The sequence below is a fragment of the Aptenodytes forsteri genome, unplaced genomic scaffold (assembly GCF_000699145.1).
Source record: "Aptenodytes forsteri isolate BGI_AS27 unplaced genomic scaffold, ASM69914v1 Scaffold99, whole genome shotgun sequence".
Classification (NCBI taxonomy): domain Eukaryota; kingdom Metazoa; phylum Chordata; class Aves; order Sphenisciformes; family Spheniscidae; genus Aptenodytes; species Aptenodytes forsteri.
Genome location: NW_008795321.1, coordinates 2,446,520 through 2,462,623, shown reverse-complemented (window position 1 = coordinate 2,462,623; position 16,104 = coordinate 2,446,520). Strand labels below are relative to the sequence as shown.

Sequence of the window (16,104 nt, the reverse complement as noted above, 5' to 3'; positions counted from 1 at the left end):
GCTATATTTATCAACATTAAAATTGGATTTGAAGAAGAGATGGCCTAAAAATACCAGCTGTAACTACTTGCCTTCTTTCTTCTCCTTCTCTTCTTCTTCTCTTTGGCTGCTTGTGCCTGTTTATGCTCCCATACCAAGTTAGTCAAGTTAGCCACATACTCATCTGTCTGCTGCAATAAGTACGCGAGGCGTCTATCTTTCTTTTGGTCAATCAGCTTACGGTAGCCTTCTTCATCTTCAGCCTAGCAATACAAAACAGACATCAGCCATGACAGAAATTATTCCAAAGAAACACCAACCAACTCCTATGTCAATAATCATGTCTTATCTTAGTTAGGTCATCATGATCTGCATAGGGGGACAACTAGATGGGTAAAGAACTCATTGGATGATCAGGCCCAGAGGGTCATACATTTGTGTTAATGGGTCATAGAATCATAGACTCATAGAATCACAGACTGGTTTGGGTTGGAAGGGACCTTAAAGATCATCTAGTGCCAAGCCCCCTATAATGGGCAGGGACACCTTCCACTAGATCAGGTTGCTCAGAGCCCCATCCAATCTGGCCTTGAACACTTCCAGGGAGGGCGCATCCACAGCTTCTCTGGGCAACCTGTTCCAGTGTCTCACCACCCTCACAGTAAAGAATTTCTTCCTAATATCTAATCTAAATCTACCTTCTTTCAGTTTAAAACCATTACCCCTCGTCCTATCACTACACTTCCTGACAAAGAGCCCCTCCCCATCTTTCCTATAGGCCGCTTTTAAGTACTGGAAGGCTGCTATAAGGTCTCCCTGGAGCTTTTCCTTCTCCAGGCTAAACAACCCCAAAACTCTCAGCCTGTCCTCATAGGGTAGGTGCTCCAGCCCCCTGATCATCTATGTTGCCCTCCTCTGGACCCAATCCAACAGGTCCATGTCTTTCTTATGCTGGGGGCCCCAGAGCTGAACACAGGTGGGGTGGGGTCTCACCAGAGCTGAGTAGAGGGTGAGAATCACCTCCCTCGACCTGCTGGCCATGCTGCTTTTGATGCAGCACAGGATGCGATTGACTTTCGGGGCTGCGAGCGCACATTGCCAGCTCATGTCCAGTTTTTCATCCACCAATACCCGCAAGTCCTTCTCTGCAGGGCTGCGGAGGGTCATACTCTATCTGGAGACAGTAAGAAGAGGGATACCACAGGGGTCTATCCTAGGGCATGTTGTGTTTAACATCTCTATCAGTGACCCAGAGGAAAGGATGGAGGGCACTCTAGTTCAAGTTTGCAGATGACACAAAACTGGGCAATACCAGTCAATATGATCAAAGGCTGGGCTGCACTTCAGAAGGACTTGAACAGGCAGAGAAGTTGTGCCGTTTCTGACCTTAGAGGTTTTCAAGACATGACTGAAAAAAGCCTTGAGCAACCTGCTTTGAGCTCAATGTTGACACTGCTTTGGGAAGGTGGTTTGACTAGAGAGCTCCCTGTCAGTCTGAGGATTGGCATGGACTCTATGATTCTAAATATCTCCTACTCTCATGGACTAATGACTGGAAAATCTACAGCAGCTATGACAGGTCGTTGGGGGGGGGGGGGAAATCACTTAATGCCACATCAAACAGATTACAATGTCCCAAAACAGAGATGCTTGGTAAGTCTTCTACAGAGACCATTTTTCAAAGACATGAAGTGCAGGTAGCCCATACCCAGTGGAAGAACATGGGAGCTGGATGCGAACTTGCGTTCAGTCCTTTTTCCAGTATGAACACAAATCTTTTTATTTTAGGTGTTAGAAGAAAATTTTCTTTTGGACAGATTTCTACTCTGGTGTTATTTCATCTTTGATACAGGTCACTATCAGAGACAGGATTCACCAGATAAGCCATATCTCTGAGTCATTCTGGCAACTTCTGCATCCTTATGGCACTGCGTAAGTATGGTGTTAGGGGTAAGACATACCAGGAAATATTGTTTTCATGTGCTGTGAAGATAATAATGCAGCATTTGAGCATGTCAGAAAAATACAAGGAAAGCAGCAGAGATGCCTTTGTCAATTTTGGCTAAAACAACAAATAAAGGAAGTATACAATGCCTTATAAAAACCAAACATGAGTAAGAAATATTTTAAAGATGATTACTTTAAAAGACAGCACTCTGGGAGATACAAAAAAAAATCTGCTTTTCTGGAGACACCAGAACTGTAGAAAATTGACAAGAACAGCTGTAATGTTCAAATTGAGCTTGTAAAATTGCTTGTAAAATTCAGTTGTAATGTTCAAGCCATCAGAACTACAACACTCAAAACCTAAGTTTTTAGAATTATTATTATCATTATTATTACTGAATACAGCCTTTGTAATCTAGCCAAGGTACTTCCTTTATACATTCAAGGTTGTCTTGACAGTATCTTTTTAAATCACACCAATGCCTACTCCTGCATGTGAAATATACTAGTATTAATGAGCTGTGACACAATCACCATTTCTAATCATAGTCAATGAAGGACAATCTGTGGAATGAATTCAACATTCCTGAAAAGATATGCAAAGAGTTTTAGACACAGCACATTTTCCTAGACCACACCAAGTGTCTGAGAGGAGGAGATGTTTGTAAAAACCCCTAGTACATATCTGCAAATTCAAAATTTATCACAACTGGACTAAAACTAAATAGGCAAAATAACCCCACTAACATAACACACAGTTTGCTTTTGCAGAACAATTTAATTGAGCAGTAGGGGCAAAGACTTCTGAGTGCAAAGCCCCAAACTGAAAATGACTATGAAGTGCTGTATTTATGGTAAGAACTTAACCACAACCTTGGTGAAGGAGTCTTAGGAGAAAGCACTGATATTCTGGAAGCACTGGTATCCTGTGCCATTTCTGGACATTCAAATCTATTTCATATTTTTCAGCAGCGGACATCTTTATTATTTATCACACTACACGTTAGACTGACATAAGCTCAACCTCACGATGTACAAAAATATTTCTAAAACATCAAGATTACCTTTTCTTTCATCAGCTCTTTTTTCTCTAATAGTTAACAATTTTACGAGTTTGGACAGATAAGACTGCTGACAATTATCTTTAATTATAAAAAAGCTGTATAATGCTGATTACTATGTAATTTTAAGAAATGCTCTAGGGCCTAAACATTTGTTATTCTCTTACACAAGTCCTTCATTTACATTTTACACGCACTTTTATTTCTAAGTTTTTATCTTTTTTTAAATTTAATTATTTCTACATTTTGGGTTTTGATTTTTAAAACCAAACCGTTCAGTCCTTATTCATGGTGGGAATAGATTCTGCACAGGGACCAGAGTTTTGCGTTACATCTGCACTCATATTAGATACTTACTGGTTTTTACCAGCATGTTTCAAAGTAAACATGTCAATTCCCATTCAATTCTATGTTGGTAAAGTGTTAATAAAGTGTTAAAAAAGAGCTAACCAATGTCTTAAGAAATTTTTCCAACCCCAGTTGCTAACATACTTGTACATATGCATTAATCTGTCTACACTTTAAATTCCAGAATTATTTTAACTCCTGAAATGTAGGCAGCCCACTGCTTGGTTCCACAGTGTTCCAAAAAGACATGGTTATACATAAACCCATTCTACTCTGTTCTAAGAACGATTCAACTGATATTGTGCAGGTGCAAGGAAGTGAAAACTATGAAATAGCAAGAAGGAGTATGGTCCTGGAGCATTAAAGGGTAGAACTGACTGCTGTTAATTCTCAAGAGACATGCATTACTGCTATTCATTATGTATTTTCGCATGTGAAATCAGCTTTATGTAAAAGTTGCGGAGTAATGCCATGAACAAGTTAATCATATGGAATCTTCAAAAAGATAAACCTAGAAATAAAACACAGTCCAGTATTTATATAATGGACCGATACCCCTGCAATTATATAACAGTGTTAGTATATGAAGTTAACAAGACTAAGTGATGTTGTACAGAAGTGGCTGTGCTAAGTTTTCATGCTGGTAGGAAAAACAATTATTCTTATAAAAAACACTTAAAAAAAGAAGTAGCTATAGGTTAAAATGAACAGTGTCACATTCACTACCATCATCAGAAATACACATAATCAAACTGCAGTAGTCTTAGATTCATACTTTTTGCATTACAGAGTCTTTATTCTGCAAAGGAAATAGATGGGTGTGGCTGAGACTGTATATGAACTATTAAAAGGATACAGTATGAAATTTCAGCTAAAATAACCATATTCCTTCCTCTACTCCTTACCATTAGTCTCCTCATTCTTTCTTTCTCAATTCTCTCAGTTTCTTTTTTCTGCTCACGCTCAGTGTTGGCATGCCAAGTTGCCACAGCTTTAGAAAGTTTCTGAATTTTCCCAGCGACTGACCGGTGGTACTCTTTAAAATCTTTAGCATGCTGCAATATGCTGTTCAGGTATTCCTAGAAAGGGAAACAAGTTAGTGCAGACACTTGGACAAAGAACCGGATTTGAAATCAGGAATACAGAAGTTCTAAAGTTACTGTTTTCAAATCGCTTATCACATGCTTTGGAGTTTTTTTAATCTTAGAAACGCCAAAGGTAAATAAAATATGTAATAAGAGAAGACCCGCACAGCAAAGCAAGGTGCATTTCTGTCATTGGGCAAACAGCTAATAAGTTAGAATACCTGATGCTTCTGCCTACGCTTCCTCTCCTGTTCTATCTTCTGCTGTTTCTCAAGCTTTTCTGTCATACGGGCCTCCCGCAAAGTCTGGCGCTTGCTTCGTTTGTAGGCTTTGGAGTTCAGTGCTGTCTCCAGTGTTGTGTCACGACGCATGCAGGCTACTACCTCTTGTCTTAGCTACCAGTGGGAAAAAAGAAACACTTAAAAAAAAAAAAATCATTTTTAATACATGGAGGAACAACTTTAAACACTGGTATGGCAGAGTAAAACAGTCCAGAAGATGTCCCAGCCTCCTCTTCCCTTTCCATTACAGTTCTGAAAAGATCCAGCATCTATACAGTTGCAGCAGCTATGTCTGTCTCCCTAAACAAATCTTAAGTCTCCACAGGATGGCCAAGTCTTAATCGCTCTTAATCATCATTTCTTCCTTCTTTACAAGATGCTGCAAATGACTGTCCTGCTGCAATGAAAGGGGCTAGCCAAGATGTTACATCATCGACGCAAAACACGAATGAACAACATACATAACATACTTTCATTGCCAGCTGCACAGGAGACGGCAGGGAGAGGTAAATGTTAAGGGCTTGGAACAGTATTGTCACAGTCCCAGCAGTACAGCAGGGAGAGCCTGCTGCTTTTCATCTGACCTCTGACAAAACTTCATTACAAAGGAGTGCCAAGGGTAGAGGGAAGGAAGACTTGGACATCATGGCACAACTACTGCCAAGGCTTCTGTCAGGAAGTATTTTTGCTTGACCTGCCAAATTACATCTTTGTTCTTCCAAACTAGCTGGAAAAGCGAATGGCAAGAGGCCCCTAAGAGTCTGGCAGTGTGATTCCTTTTCTGAAATACATTTGCTGATACATGCACTCAACATCCAACTTATATCCTAGGTATGATCTTGTTACACTTAATTTTCAAAGTCTGTGTGCCACAGTGGAAATCCTGAAAACAGATCACAAGAGAAATACCACACACCAACATACAACTCTTCCTAAAACAGGGGGACCCATGACAAATATGAAGTACATCCAGAAAGAGGTGTCAATTGGGATTTGTGTTGAAAATCAGCTTGCAGCCTGTCCAGCTCTTGTTTTGTCTTTTTGCCAATGCCATGTTCATTATGAAAGACACAGTTCTATGGTTACACTTCAGACTGGAAGATAAAGCAGGAAGCGAAAAGAACACTTGCACATTTTTATTAACAAAACAAAATAAAATCTAAGTTAAACACTTCTGTGACTTGCTTATCGGTCAAGTTTGCTCTCATCTCCTGTGTAGGCTCAATGCTGCTGCAAAATCTCTTGCCAGTTTACACTTTGCTACATGAACAAGTTTGGCTGTGACCTCTATGAGAATTTTCCTGAAGTAAAAGACATTACCTGGCGCTGGAAATTCAGTAACCTAAGTGCCTTCAACTCCACTGTAGCTTTGGTTCGCAGATCAGGGGGCAGAGAACCAGGTAAGTTCTCCAGTTCCTGGATTCTGTGAGCAATTCGAGCCTGAAGTCTAAGTAAACAGAAAATTTGATAAGACACCAGGAGAAATCTGTAAGTGGTTATCAAAATTATACAGCAAAAATAGGCAATTTATCTCAGGCATTTATTTGGCTTTTACTAATTGTTTCTGAACTAACAGGCGTTTGCAGAGATGACATTAGGTATCCTTTTCCACTTTGAAAATAAATCGTCAAATAATGAAAATACCCCTTGGCCCTTCTTTTAATTTTGAGTAAAAGTATATGCATGAAAAGAAAGTTGGGAATTTTATTTTACTCATACTATACAGGATTCTGTTTTCAAGCTTCTTTGATGGGTATTGTTTTATGCACAGTGTAGTCAGTGATGACACAGACAGAACTTTCCTTAGTATCTGGAATTCTACTTGCTTATTTTATTGACAAATGAAAAGTTCATTAGTAAAGTATTCACACTTACATAGCTGTTACACTGTAAATCAGATTCTATTTCACTCTTCCTTTACAAGCTCCTTTTGCATTCATTTGCAAATTCAAGAGAGAGAGAAAGAGAGAATAATGGACAAGCCAGACAGAACTTGTTTTTCTATTTTTACATTGAAAACCAAGATCACAGAGCTAACAGTTACATAGTTTTCGTGTTTTTATTTACACAGGTAAGTCCTTCGGTGAACTGCAAATTTTGCCAAGCACTAAAATAACAGACCCCAAAATTTTAAGTTATCCAAAAGTCGCATCTAAGTTCAACTGAATCAGTGCCCTCCATTTCCCACATGCTTTAGGGCGTCCTCTCTACCCCAAAATCAAAAACCTGAAGGCCTAGGAACCGGAAGGTATCTCATCTCCCTATACTGCACAGGACTCACAAAATTTCCCTTTTCTTTACTTTCACAAAGCACACAACATCAGATCATGTTAGGAAAAGGTGTCTGCTGCTGTTTTCCTGCGATGAGGGCTTTGGAACTGCTGTGAAGGGAGAAAGAAAACACTTTCTGTAGGGCTTCTTTGCATACAGTGATCGTTATTCCCCTGCCCTTTCGCCCCTCATCACTCCACAGTATTAGTACAGTGACATAAACTCTCATACACTCAGTGTGTCAGCCTCACAGCTGGAAAGTAGATCACACATCAGGCAAAGTGGCTGCACCTGATATAAGGAGTCAAAACAAATCAAAATACTAGTATCCCACAGTAACTGCATGCATCATGACTTATGTATAATCTGGAAAGCAACTGGAATCACTTGTAGAGTTGCAGACAACATCTATTCTGTAATAGTACTTCTTCCTAAAACTCCTAAAGTTCCCAAAACTATGCTTTTTTTTATATTACCAAAAGACTTCTGAAGTTCCTGGAACAAAAAGAAGGAGGTAATGCTGCATTGCTGCAGAAGACTAACTTAGTGTCCTCAAGAAAGCAAAAAATTGAAGCAGAATTAGGTTAGTTAAGTTTTTCATACAGACTGAAAAGTAAATCAAGAAGGGTTACTTCCTAATAAGAGAAAGTTCCATTAGAAGCTACAGCTATTTGTCCAGGCCCATAGAAGCTCATGATTCCCAGAGGAAAATTATTCATTCAGAAAATGACATTGGCATATTTCGTTCTTTCAAGTGTATGTACTACACTAAAAAAGTCCACATTTTGTACAACTTCACGTGTCTCTGGGTATTCCAGTTATTAAGAAGAGATTTTAGTGCACCTAAGGATGCAAAATCTTGAGAATTAAGTGGTTTTCTTGGAGAGTAGATGTACTATTGTATATCCATACAAAAAAGCAGCCAAGATGTACAAAGAAAATACTGTTCTAAATCACTATGGGTGCTGCCTGTTGATTATTCACACATGGATGTAATCATGCATCACAACTATGATTTATTACTCTATTTCACTCCCCAAATAGCTGCAATGCTTCTCCTGAAACCATCACCTACAAAACAGTTATAGCCAAATCCCAGGTTCACTGACTTTAATGAAACTTTAGGGGAGCACTCACAACCTTTCCAAACTTCTCTTTTGAGCTGTGAACTTAGTAAGGTAGCTAAATACTGAACATATTTTCAATTTTTTTTTTCTTTTTTGTTAGCATTGAGTGTTCCTTCTTGTACTATACAAGAGGATGAGCACAAAAAGTTAATCTAGGTTCTTCCTAACATAGCTTATTGGTTTTAGATAACTAAATGGATAAGTCACTTCACAAACAAACATGAAGTGAAATGTTCACTTATTAGTTCTGCCAGAATTGGCTTGTTACTTTTAACTCCAGGTATAAAAGAGGTGAAAGTGCCTGCTGATGTAAAAGTTTACACAGTAGAAATTCAAGCAATAGCCAAAGTTGGGCTGGGGTTTATATTTCTGTCACCTAAATTATTAATAAAAATCCAAATATACAACTTCCTTAGATACGACTAAACACAATGTAAGTTTATAGAATGTGCTTATTATGTCCCATCATCACACTAAGCAGTCCACCCCCATATAGAAGATTCTTCACACTGCTAATAATTTTCTTTGTTTTTCTCAACTCGGGTTTATAAAAAGGCTGATCAGAAATAAATATACATGGAACTTTATCGTTACATTATAAGGCAGATTAGTATTTCCAGAATAACTTTTCCTCCCATTTTTTTCCTCCATATGTTGAAATGACTGCAAAAACAGAGGTCTGCATTGAGCTACAAACAATGACACTTCTACACTTCTGTGGGTGATTACCCTCCTTTTATAATCCAGCCAGAGGGAAGGAATAGGGAAAAAAAAAAAAATCAGTATTTCTAAGTCAGTACAGATACTACCTCAGAAAACTCTCATTGAAAATCAGGTCCATTCTCTATTAAAATAAACTCCTGGTCAAGAAAGTTGAAATACTAATGAAGATCTACAGCACACATATGGAAGAATAATGAAAAATGGCAGGCAGATGGGTTACATATAAAACAGAAAAAAGGAACATATTTTTAAGTTTTATTTCAGACTTTCCTAGAAGTACTAATTATATTGGCTAGGGTGCTAGCAGTAGTAGTAATAGTAGTAGTATTTTCTTGAGTAGTCAGTAGGATTTTTAAAAGAATTTCATGACAGACATCCCAACTCAAGTGAATGCAACAACTACTTGAGGTGTTTCTCACCACAGCCATCTTCTAGTCTTTAAAGAGAATGACTGCAGTTTGTTGGACTATTGCTATTTTCATGGAAAAATACTAATAGCTATTAGGTAAACAGAATCCAAAGACAAAAGTTTCCCAGATGCTTTTTACAAGCACTTAAAGGATATAATCTCACCGTTTAAAGGATATATTTAATTAATCTTTGCAGTTCAGCAATTTATCTTCATCCATGCAGAAAGTGGCTAGTGCATCTACGCAGAGATCTCTTTGCAAAACAAGTGATGCGCACCTCTTCCTCATTAACTGGGGTCAACAACAGAGGTTACGCTTGCACATTCAAACTTGTCTGGCATGGATGCCATGCAGTAAACCATGAAGATACATAAGAAGAGACTTTGCAGATAACAGAAAGAAACCACGGACAATCTACAGGACACTAGCAAGTATATTTTTTTTAATTAGCAATGAGAGGGTGGAAAAAAGTCCTTCCACATAATAGAACAACTTTAAAATACACACATTATTAGCTTTAAGAGATCTATTCAGTGAGATTAAAAAGCAGCACTTTATTTTGAAAAAAGCGTTAAGGAGAGTTTTATAAAAGCACGGTATGAATTTTTCATTCTGGCCAGATTTCAAGGAACACAACAAGTTTAACAGCTCTCCACATATGAATAATTTAAACTTCTTGTATTGATAAGAATTTTAAATATCTAAGTTTCTTTTTATCCACCTTTAGTCACACAGAGATTAACAACAATTATCATATAATCTCATCTCAAATCAACATATGCTGCAAATAGCTTCTCGGCATGACCATGTGAATTTGGCAGCAACATTAACTCTCCATTTTCCTTCTCTTTGTTAATATATGCTGGAGCCTTTTTAATAATCAGATCAAGGCTTTTCAGGGAGAAAAAGCAGTCTGCTGATGTTTCATTAGATTCAAAGCTTTTTCAGATCCCGCAATATGTTAATAGGTGCGTTACTGCTTCTCCATCTGTACTGGTCTATTTAGCACATGGTTAATGAATAGGAACGCTATACTGTACTTCTAAGTGCCTATTTGAAGAATTGTTTGATGAAACAAACTATATAAATTTCTAGTAACAAGGAAAGGAAAAAAGAATTGCTATAACTGAAAAAAAAAAATTAGATGTAATTTTGAAACAGCAAAACCCGAAGTATTTCACGTTTACAGTATTGTTCTCTGTGTAAGACATGCTCTAATACATAAAACATGTACATGACCCATTAAGAAATGAAAATGTGCATGCAGTAGTATGTATTCTCCCCCAAAACTCTGCTGTTATGCACCTGAGGGGTGTATACAACGAGAGAAATGGCCAAACACCTCAGCAATTAACTTTATCATGTAGCTCACGAATTAGCACTAAATTACTGTCTCCCCAGCAGCACACTTCACACCTCTAGTCCAGAAACACCACGTTTAAGGTCACTGTCGTGGTTTAACCCTGGCCAGCAACTAAGCACCACACAGCCACTCGCCCACTCCCCCCTCACCCCCCATGGGATGGGGGGAGAATCGGAAGGGTAAAAGTGAGAAAGAAACTCATGAGTTGAGATAAAAACAGTCTAATAATTAAAAAGAAATAACACTTTTTTAAAAAATGTAAGAGAGAAAAAAATAACAAAGAGCAGGGAAAGTAAGACCCAAGAAAGACAAGTGATGCAAATGAAAACAATTGCTCACCACCAACCGACCGATGCCCATCCAGTCCCTGAGCAGCAGGCCCCTGCCAACCTCCCCCCTCCCGCTTTATTGCTGAGCACAATGATGTCATATGGTATGGACAATCCCTTTGGTCAGTTGGGGTCAGCTGTCCCGGCTGTGTCCCCTCCCAACTTCTTGTGCACCCCCAGCCTACTCGCTGTTGGGGTGGTGTGAGGCACGGAAGAGGCCTTGACTCTGTGTAAGCACTGCTCAGCAGTAACTAAAACAACCCTGTGTTATCAACACTGTTTCCAGCACAAATCCAAAACACAGCCCCATACTAGCTACTGTGAAGAAAATTAACTCTATCCCAGCCAAAACCAGTACAGTCACTGAGTAAACCTAACCCGTAATTTTCAGGAATTCCTAACTTAATCAGATTCAAAGCTCACACTTTCCCACAACAAGGCAGTATACCAAAATTTTACCTTTTGGGTCTATCTATATGTTTGAAATATGAATCCCTAAAATACCTATGTGGTAATTCTGTCATTTCGTGAAAATTAGTAATTCAAACAGTTTTCTGAGTATTTCAAAGTATAATGCCCCTTTATTAAGGAAGTTAACTACTGAGAGATCTCAAGAGACAACTGTTCCATAAAGCTTTTGCTAACTTCACTGGTTTCAGGATACATATGTTTATATTGGCTTTTTTCTACTCCCCTTTTATGAAGAAAGTGTGACTACATCGTGTTTCTGTATTAAACTTGCCTATACTAAAGCTAAGTCTAGCACCATCCAAAGCACAAAAGCTGTTAAAACTGCTTTTTTCAAAGCTTTTGTCTGATGTTACTTACACAGTTTTAAATAATGAAAAGACTTCCAGAAGTTCTAAGCATTCTGGTACGCAAAGCAAAACCAAATCCAGCAGTGTTCAACATTAAAAAAGCTTGGCTCATTATCTATGTGCTACCATAAAAAATAAAAAATAAAATCCTTCTGCTGCAGAATCCCTATCAAACTTCCACCTCACTCTGCCAAGAAGGTCAGGGTATTTAGAACCTAATGGATATACTGTATCTGCAACCAGTTCTCCACATTAGTAAATGCAACACCACTATTTTCTGTCACTCCTCACTTTCCTCCATTTATGCATACTAAGACATAATAGTTTGGCACAACTAGTGCAATGAAGCAGGGCTGGAAAGACAGAAGGAGTAACAATTTGAGGTTAACTGATGCAGAAAAGGTTACATTATACTGGCCAGATGACTCTTGGCTCAGGTTAGTGCTACAATTCTTCACTCAGACCAACTGTGAAACCGTATAATGCTGTGTTCTACAAGCTTCCTGAAAAAGATGTTAGAAAATAGTGATTGCTCATGCTGAAACAGCTATGGCCATTCAGTCCTAAGGTAAAAAGGGTAAGACTGACAGAATGACCAAAACAACATGCCAATAAATTACTTAAGCATTATCTTATGCAAAAAGTAAGAGCTTTTCTGTGATCAAGGCCTGGATTCTGGACATGGCACCACATCCTAAAACACTTCATGGTGTTTTACATTCGTAAAACGAAAGTCATTAAACCAGTCTTCAGTGAGATCACCATCCCTTTTGGCTACCTTCCCCTACAAACTCACTGTTATAGTAACTGGAAGATACATCATCAGTCCAAAACAAGTAAATACACTAAGTGCAGTTTCTTTCCTCAGGACCATATTTTAGGTGCAGGTCAAGATCATTCTGCCCGGCAGATTCTCAAGGTCAATTGTTTAATAGCCTTGTTGATGGGAAGAGGGAAGAAGTCTCTTTCTAACTCCGCAAGAAACGTCATCCTCTATACTTTGTAATGAATATAATTCACCATATAATTAGGGCACTCAGGAGGCAACTTTTAAAGATCATGCTTCCTGGTAACCTTTCTTTTTAATCTTGCCTGTGACCTCCTTAATATTCTCTCCACTCTTTTGTAGTCCAGCCAACCCCATCATCACTAGTAAAACTTGTTTTTGCTGTGGCCACTAACTCATCAGCCTTTTGACCTTTACTGTTCTCTTCTAACATCCCTTTTGTTTATAATTCTGAAAACTTTCTGCACTGAACTGATTTCTCTGTAGACTACAAGGATTTTCATTTCCTAACTTTCAGTGTTTGCAGCATCCAAGTAATACACTAACCCAGCAGAGTCCTTGAGCCTGTTTTAAACTTATCTGGTTTGCAGTGATATTGCCAGTATGCTTTACTAGTTCATAACTTGGGATAGAATTAAATCATTGTTTGGTTTGACGTTTCCATACTTCTCTTTGACATGGTCTCTCTCCAGAAACTCAGTTTATACTGTTGTCACTACAGTAGTTGATTGCAAGGAGTTTCAGTTGAGAAAGTGAAAAACAACAATCTGCATATGCATTTGAATCTTGTTACTCGCTTTTACCTATATTCACGTTCTTGGAGTATTTCAACAGGATCCAATCCTTGTGGCTTCTGGATAGGGCTGATGCGATTCTGCTTTTGCTGCAGCTGAACAATGGGTGAAGGCTGTCCAGGTGGTGGCTGTGGTACAGAAGGCCCAGGCATGGCGGCAGCAGGCTGGGCAGCAGGGGGGGCAGGAGAAGGCCTCCCACTAGGGGGTGGCGCAGGAAGCTTTTGCTGCGCGTTGGAGACACTCATATCTGGGGCTTGGCCTGAATCATAAAAAGTACTTAATCATAACATGAAATGTGGAACACAGGAGGAAAATCAAGACGGTTTCTGAAGACAGAACGTGAAGCTAAGGTAAACGTGCAAAATTACCAGAGAAAGCACACTGAGACAGACTACACTCTGTTAAAAAACATACTAAAATGCAAGTATAGCACACATTGCAGGAAGCAGTCCAAAGAAAAACAAAACACCTGAAACTTTATGATGAATGCCATTTCTTTTCCCATTCCTCCTGACTTTTAATTCTAGTGTTAGAAGAAGTAAAACAGCTGTAGAACTGATTTTGTGCAAGTGTAGGACCTAATTCTGCCTCTTTTTCACTATCCTTGCACCACTCAGAAGGCAGCATCTATAATTACAACCTGACAACAAGCACAAGTAGGTCTGCTGTTAGAGCTCTATCAGAACTAGATAGCCATGTTAAAATTTCTACAACTGTACTTAGAAGTAGCTGTCATATATAAATAGCCTTTGTTTCGTTACAATCGCCTATTAATTGTATTTAAGTATTTCAAATACCAGGAATTAAATTACCATTTTATCTTACAGCATTATAATCGTCTTGAAAATTAACACCTCAGTTAACATGAAAATAGTACCTGCCATTTATAGACACTAAGGGTCATAGATTTCAGTATGCCATTATGACAAGTCACCCATGCATTCAGATGTTCAAAAATTGTCACTGACAACAGACATTGCAACAATAAAGATGTCACTTAATTGTCTGAGGAGTCATAGTAATTTAACACTAGGAAAAACAACTACAAGGTATACCTGCAATCTTGTAATCAATCTTAATTCAAACGCAACATCCTGAAATCTAGATAAAAAGATTCCTTCAGAGATCACCATTTGTCATTCACACATCTGCATCAAACTTCAGAAAAGGAACTTGAGCACAAGCTGTAGAATCTGTATTTAGCAACACCGCATTTCAGCTTATAAAAAATAAGGAAAGAAAGCAAGCCACCAAAAGCCTGTGTAGTCTCAGTTTTCAGGGAATCGTGCAAACTGAACTGTAAAACAAACACTACCACAAACGACTGTATAATGAATGAAAAATAAATTTAAAGAAATAAGGACAATCTTTAAAAATACATCAAATAAAACCTCCAAACAGATACAGCAAGGGCAGACAATTTTTTTCTTATTAAAAAAACAGCAATGAAAAAAGACAAACAGTAAGCAGCTTATAGTTAAAAGGACAGATGTATTATTATGACATACTGGATTATTTAGATAAAACTATCCATCTAGCAATTCTGTATACCTGCCAGCATTTTTTAGCAGCAGCATTTGAGCTAGAAGGCACTGTGCCTGGTAAACTCATACATACAACCTCTCAAGAAACACCTTTCCCCCTCTTTATTATCCTACTCAAATTGTAAGTATTCATGAGGAGTGTTCCAAGAAAAGCAATTCTACATCTGATTACATACTAGTATTTCATTTTCTTTTTATATTGCCCTAAGTAGCTGACTAACCACAGCGAATTTTTTATGACATCAACTACCATAGTCATCACTCTCCCCAGATTTACCCACAAGCAACAACATAGCATAACATTTCTACCATATGAGAAGCCTGTGTTATTCACAAGCCTGCAATATTATATTTGTTTTTACATCTCTCTTAAAAAAAACCCAGAACTTCAAAGAATATATATTACTAGGGATTTCTAATTCTTTTCAATACAATACTTCTTCTACTCTACTTTCAAACAGTAAAATCAGCCTGTAAACCCAAATCTGAATGTTTTCGTTCAAAACCTAGTTATCACGCCGAGGAAAAAAAGTTACACTGTTCATTAGATCTCAAAGACTACACTGAACTTTCAAAGCAATCCAATTAAAAAAAAAAAAAAAGGCAGCCTAATTCTACCATGGTTTGAAAAATTTTGTTTGCAGTAGCAAAGACTACAGTTGGAAGACAAGCTTGCTGCAATTAAGCATGCTCAGAACATAACTTACTAAGTAGATTTTATGGGTGTCCCTCAGGCAGCTTACATATTTCGTTCTGATTGTAAAAAGGTGCTTCATGTTCAGGCTGCCTAACAATTGCAGTAATTTCATGCAGTCAAGTCATTCATGGATGAATAAATGGTTAGACTCTCCTTGATTCAAATCCTAGGCACAGTAAAGGTTACACTATTTCTCTGCATGCCTTTTACCTTCCCTTTTTTTTTGCCCCTGCATGTTTTCCCCAAACTCTACCCACACTGTTTAACCATAACTCTGTACATAACATAAAATTAGCATTATACTCCACTATACCTTCAGTCCAAGTTTTAGGGGTAATGGCAGCTGTATGTCCAGGCATTCCTGGAGCAGGCCCTGGTCCAGTTGCAGCACCACTCATTGTATGTAACACAATACCTGCAATTTGACAGAGGAAAGAAACTTATTAAGATACAAAGCATTTCCAAGTATTCAAAAATCATTCTGCTTTCTAGCATGCTAGTCCATTCAGGAAAGTAGTATTTTTCTTCATTAAATATGGA

General features: G+C 38.2%; 1 protein-coding gene across 2 annotated transcripts in view; it reads right to left on the bottom strand.

The window, feature by feature from the left end:
* Window positions 1–16,104, bottom strand: part of SMARCA2 (SWI/SNF related, matrix associated, actin dependent regulator of chromatin, subfamily a, member 2) — a 116,315-nt gene that overhangs the window by 74,101 nt on the left and 26,110 nt on the right. For both annotated transcript variants that reach the window (XM_009279940.2, XM_009279941.2), the window contains 6 exons: window positions 15,878–15,979; window positions 13,333–13,582; window positions 6,022–6,148; window positions 4,642–4,815; window positions 4,241–4,414; window positions 72–242 (listed from right to left, as the gene is read on the bottom strand). In XM_009279940.2, coding sequence (XP_009278215.1) covers window positions 72–242; window positions 4,241–4,414; window positions 4,642–4,815; window positions 6,022–6,148; window positions 13,333–13,582; window positions 15,878–15,979 — 998 coding nt within the window. The remainder of the gene's footprint in view (window positions 1–71; window positions 243–4,240; window positions 4,415–4,641; window positions 4,816–6,021; window positions 6,149–13,332; window positions 13,583–15,877; window positions 15,980–16,104) is intronic.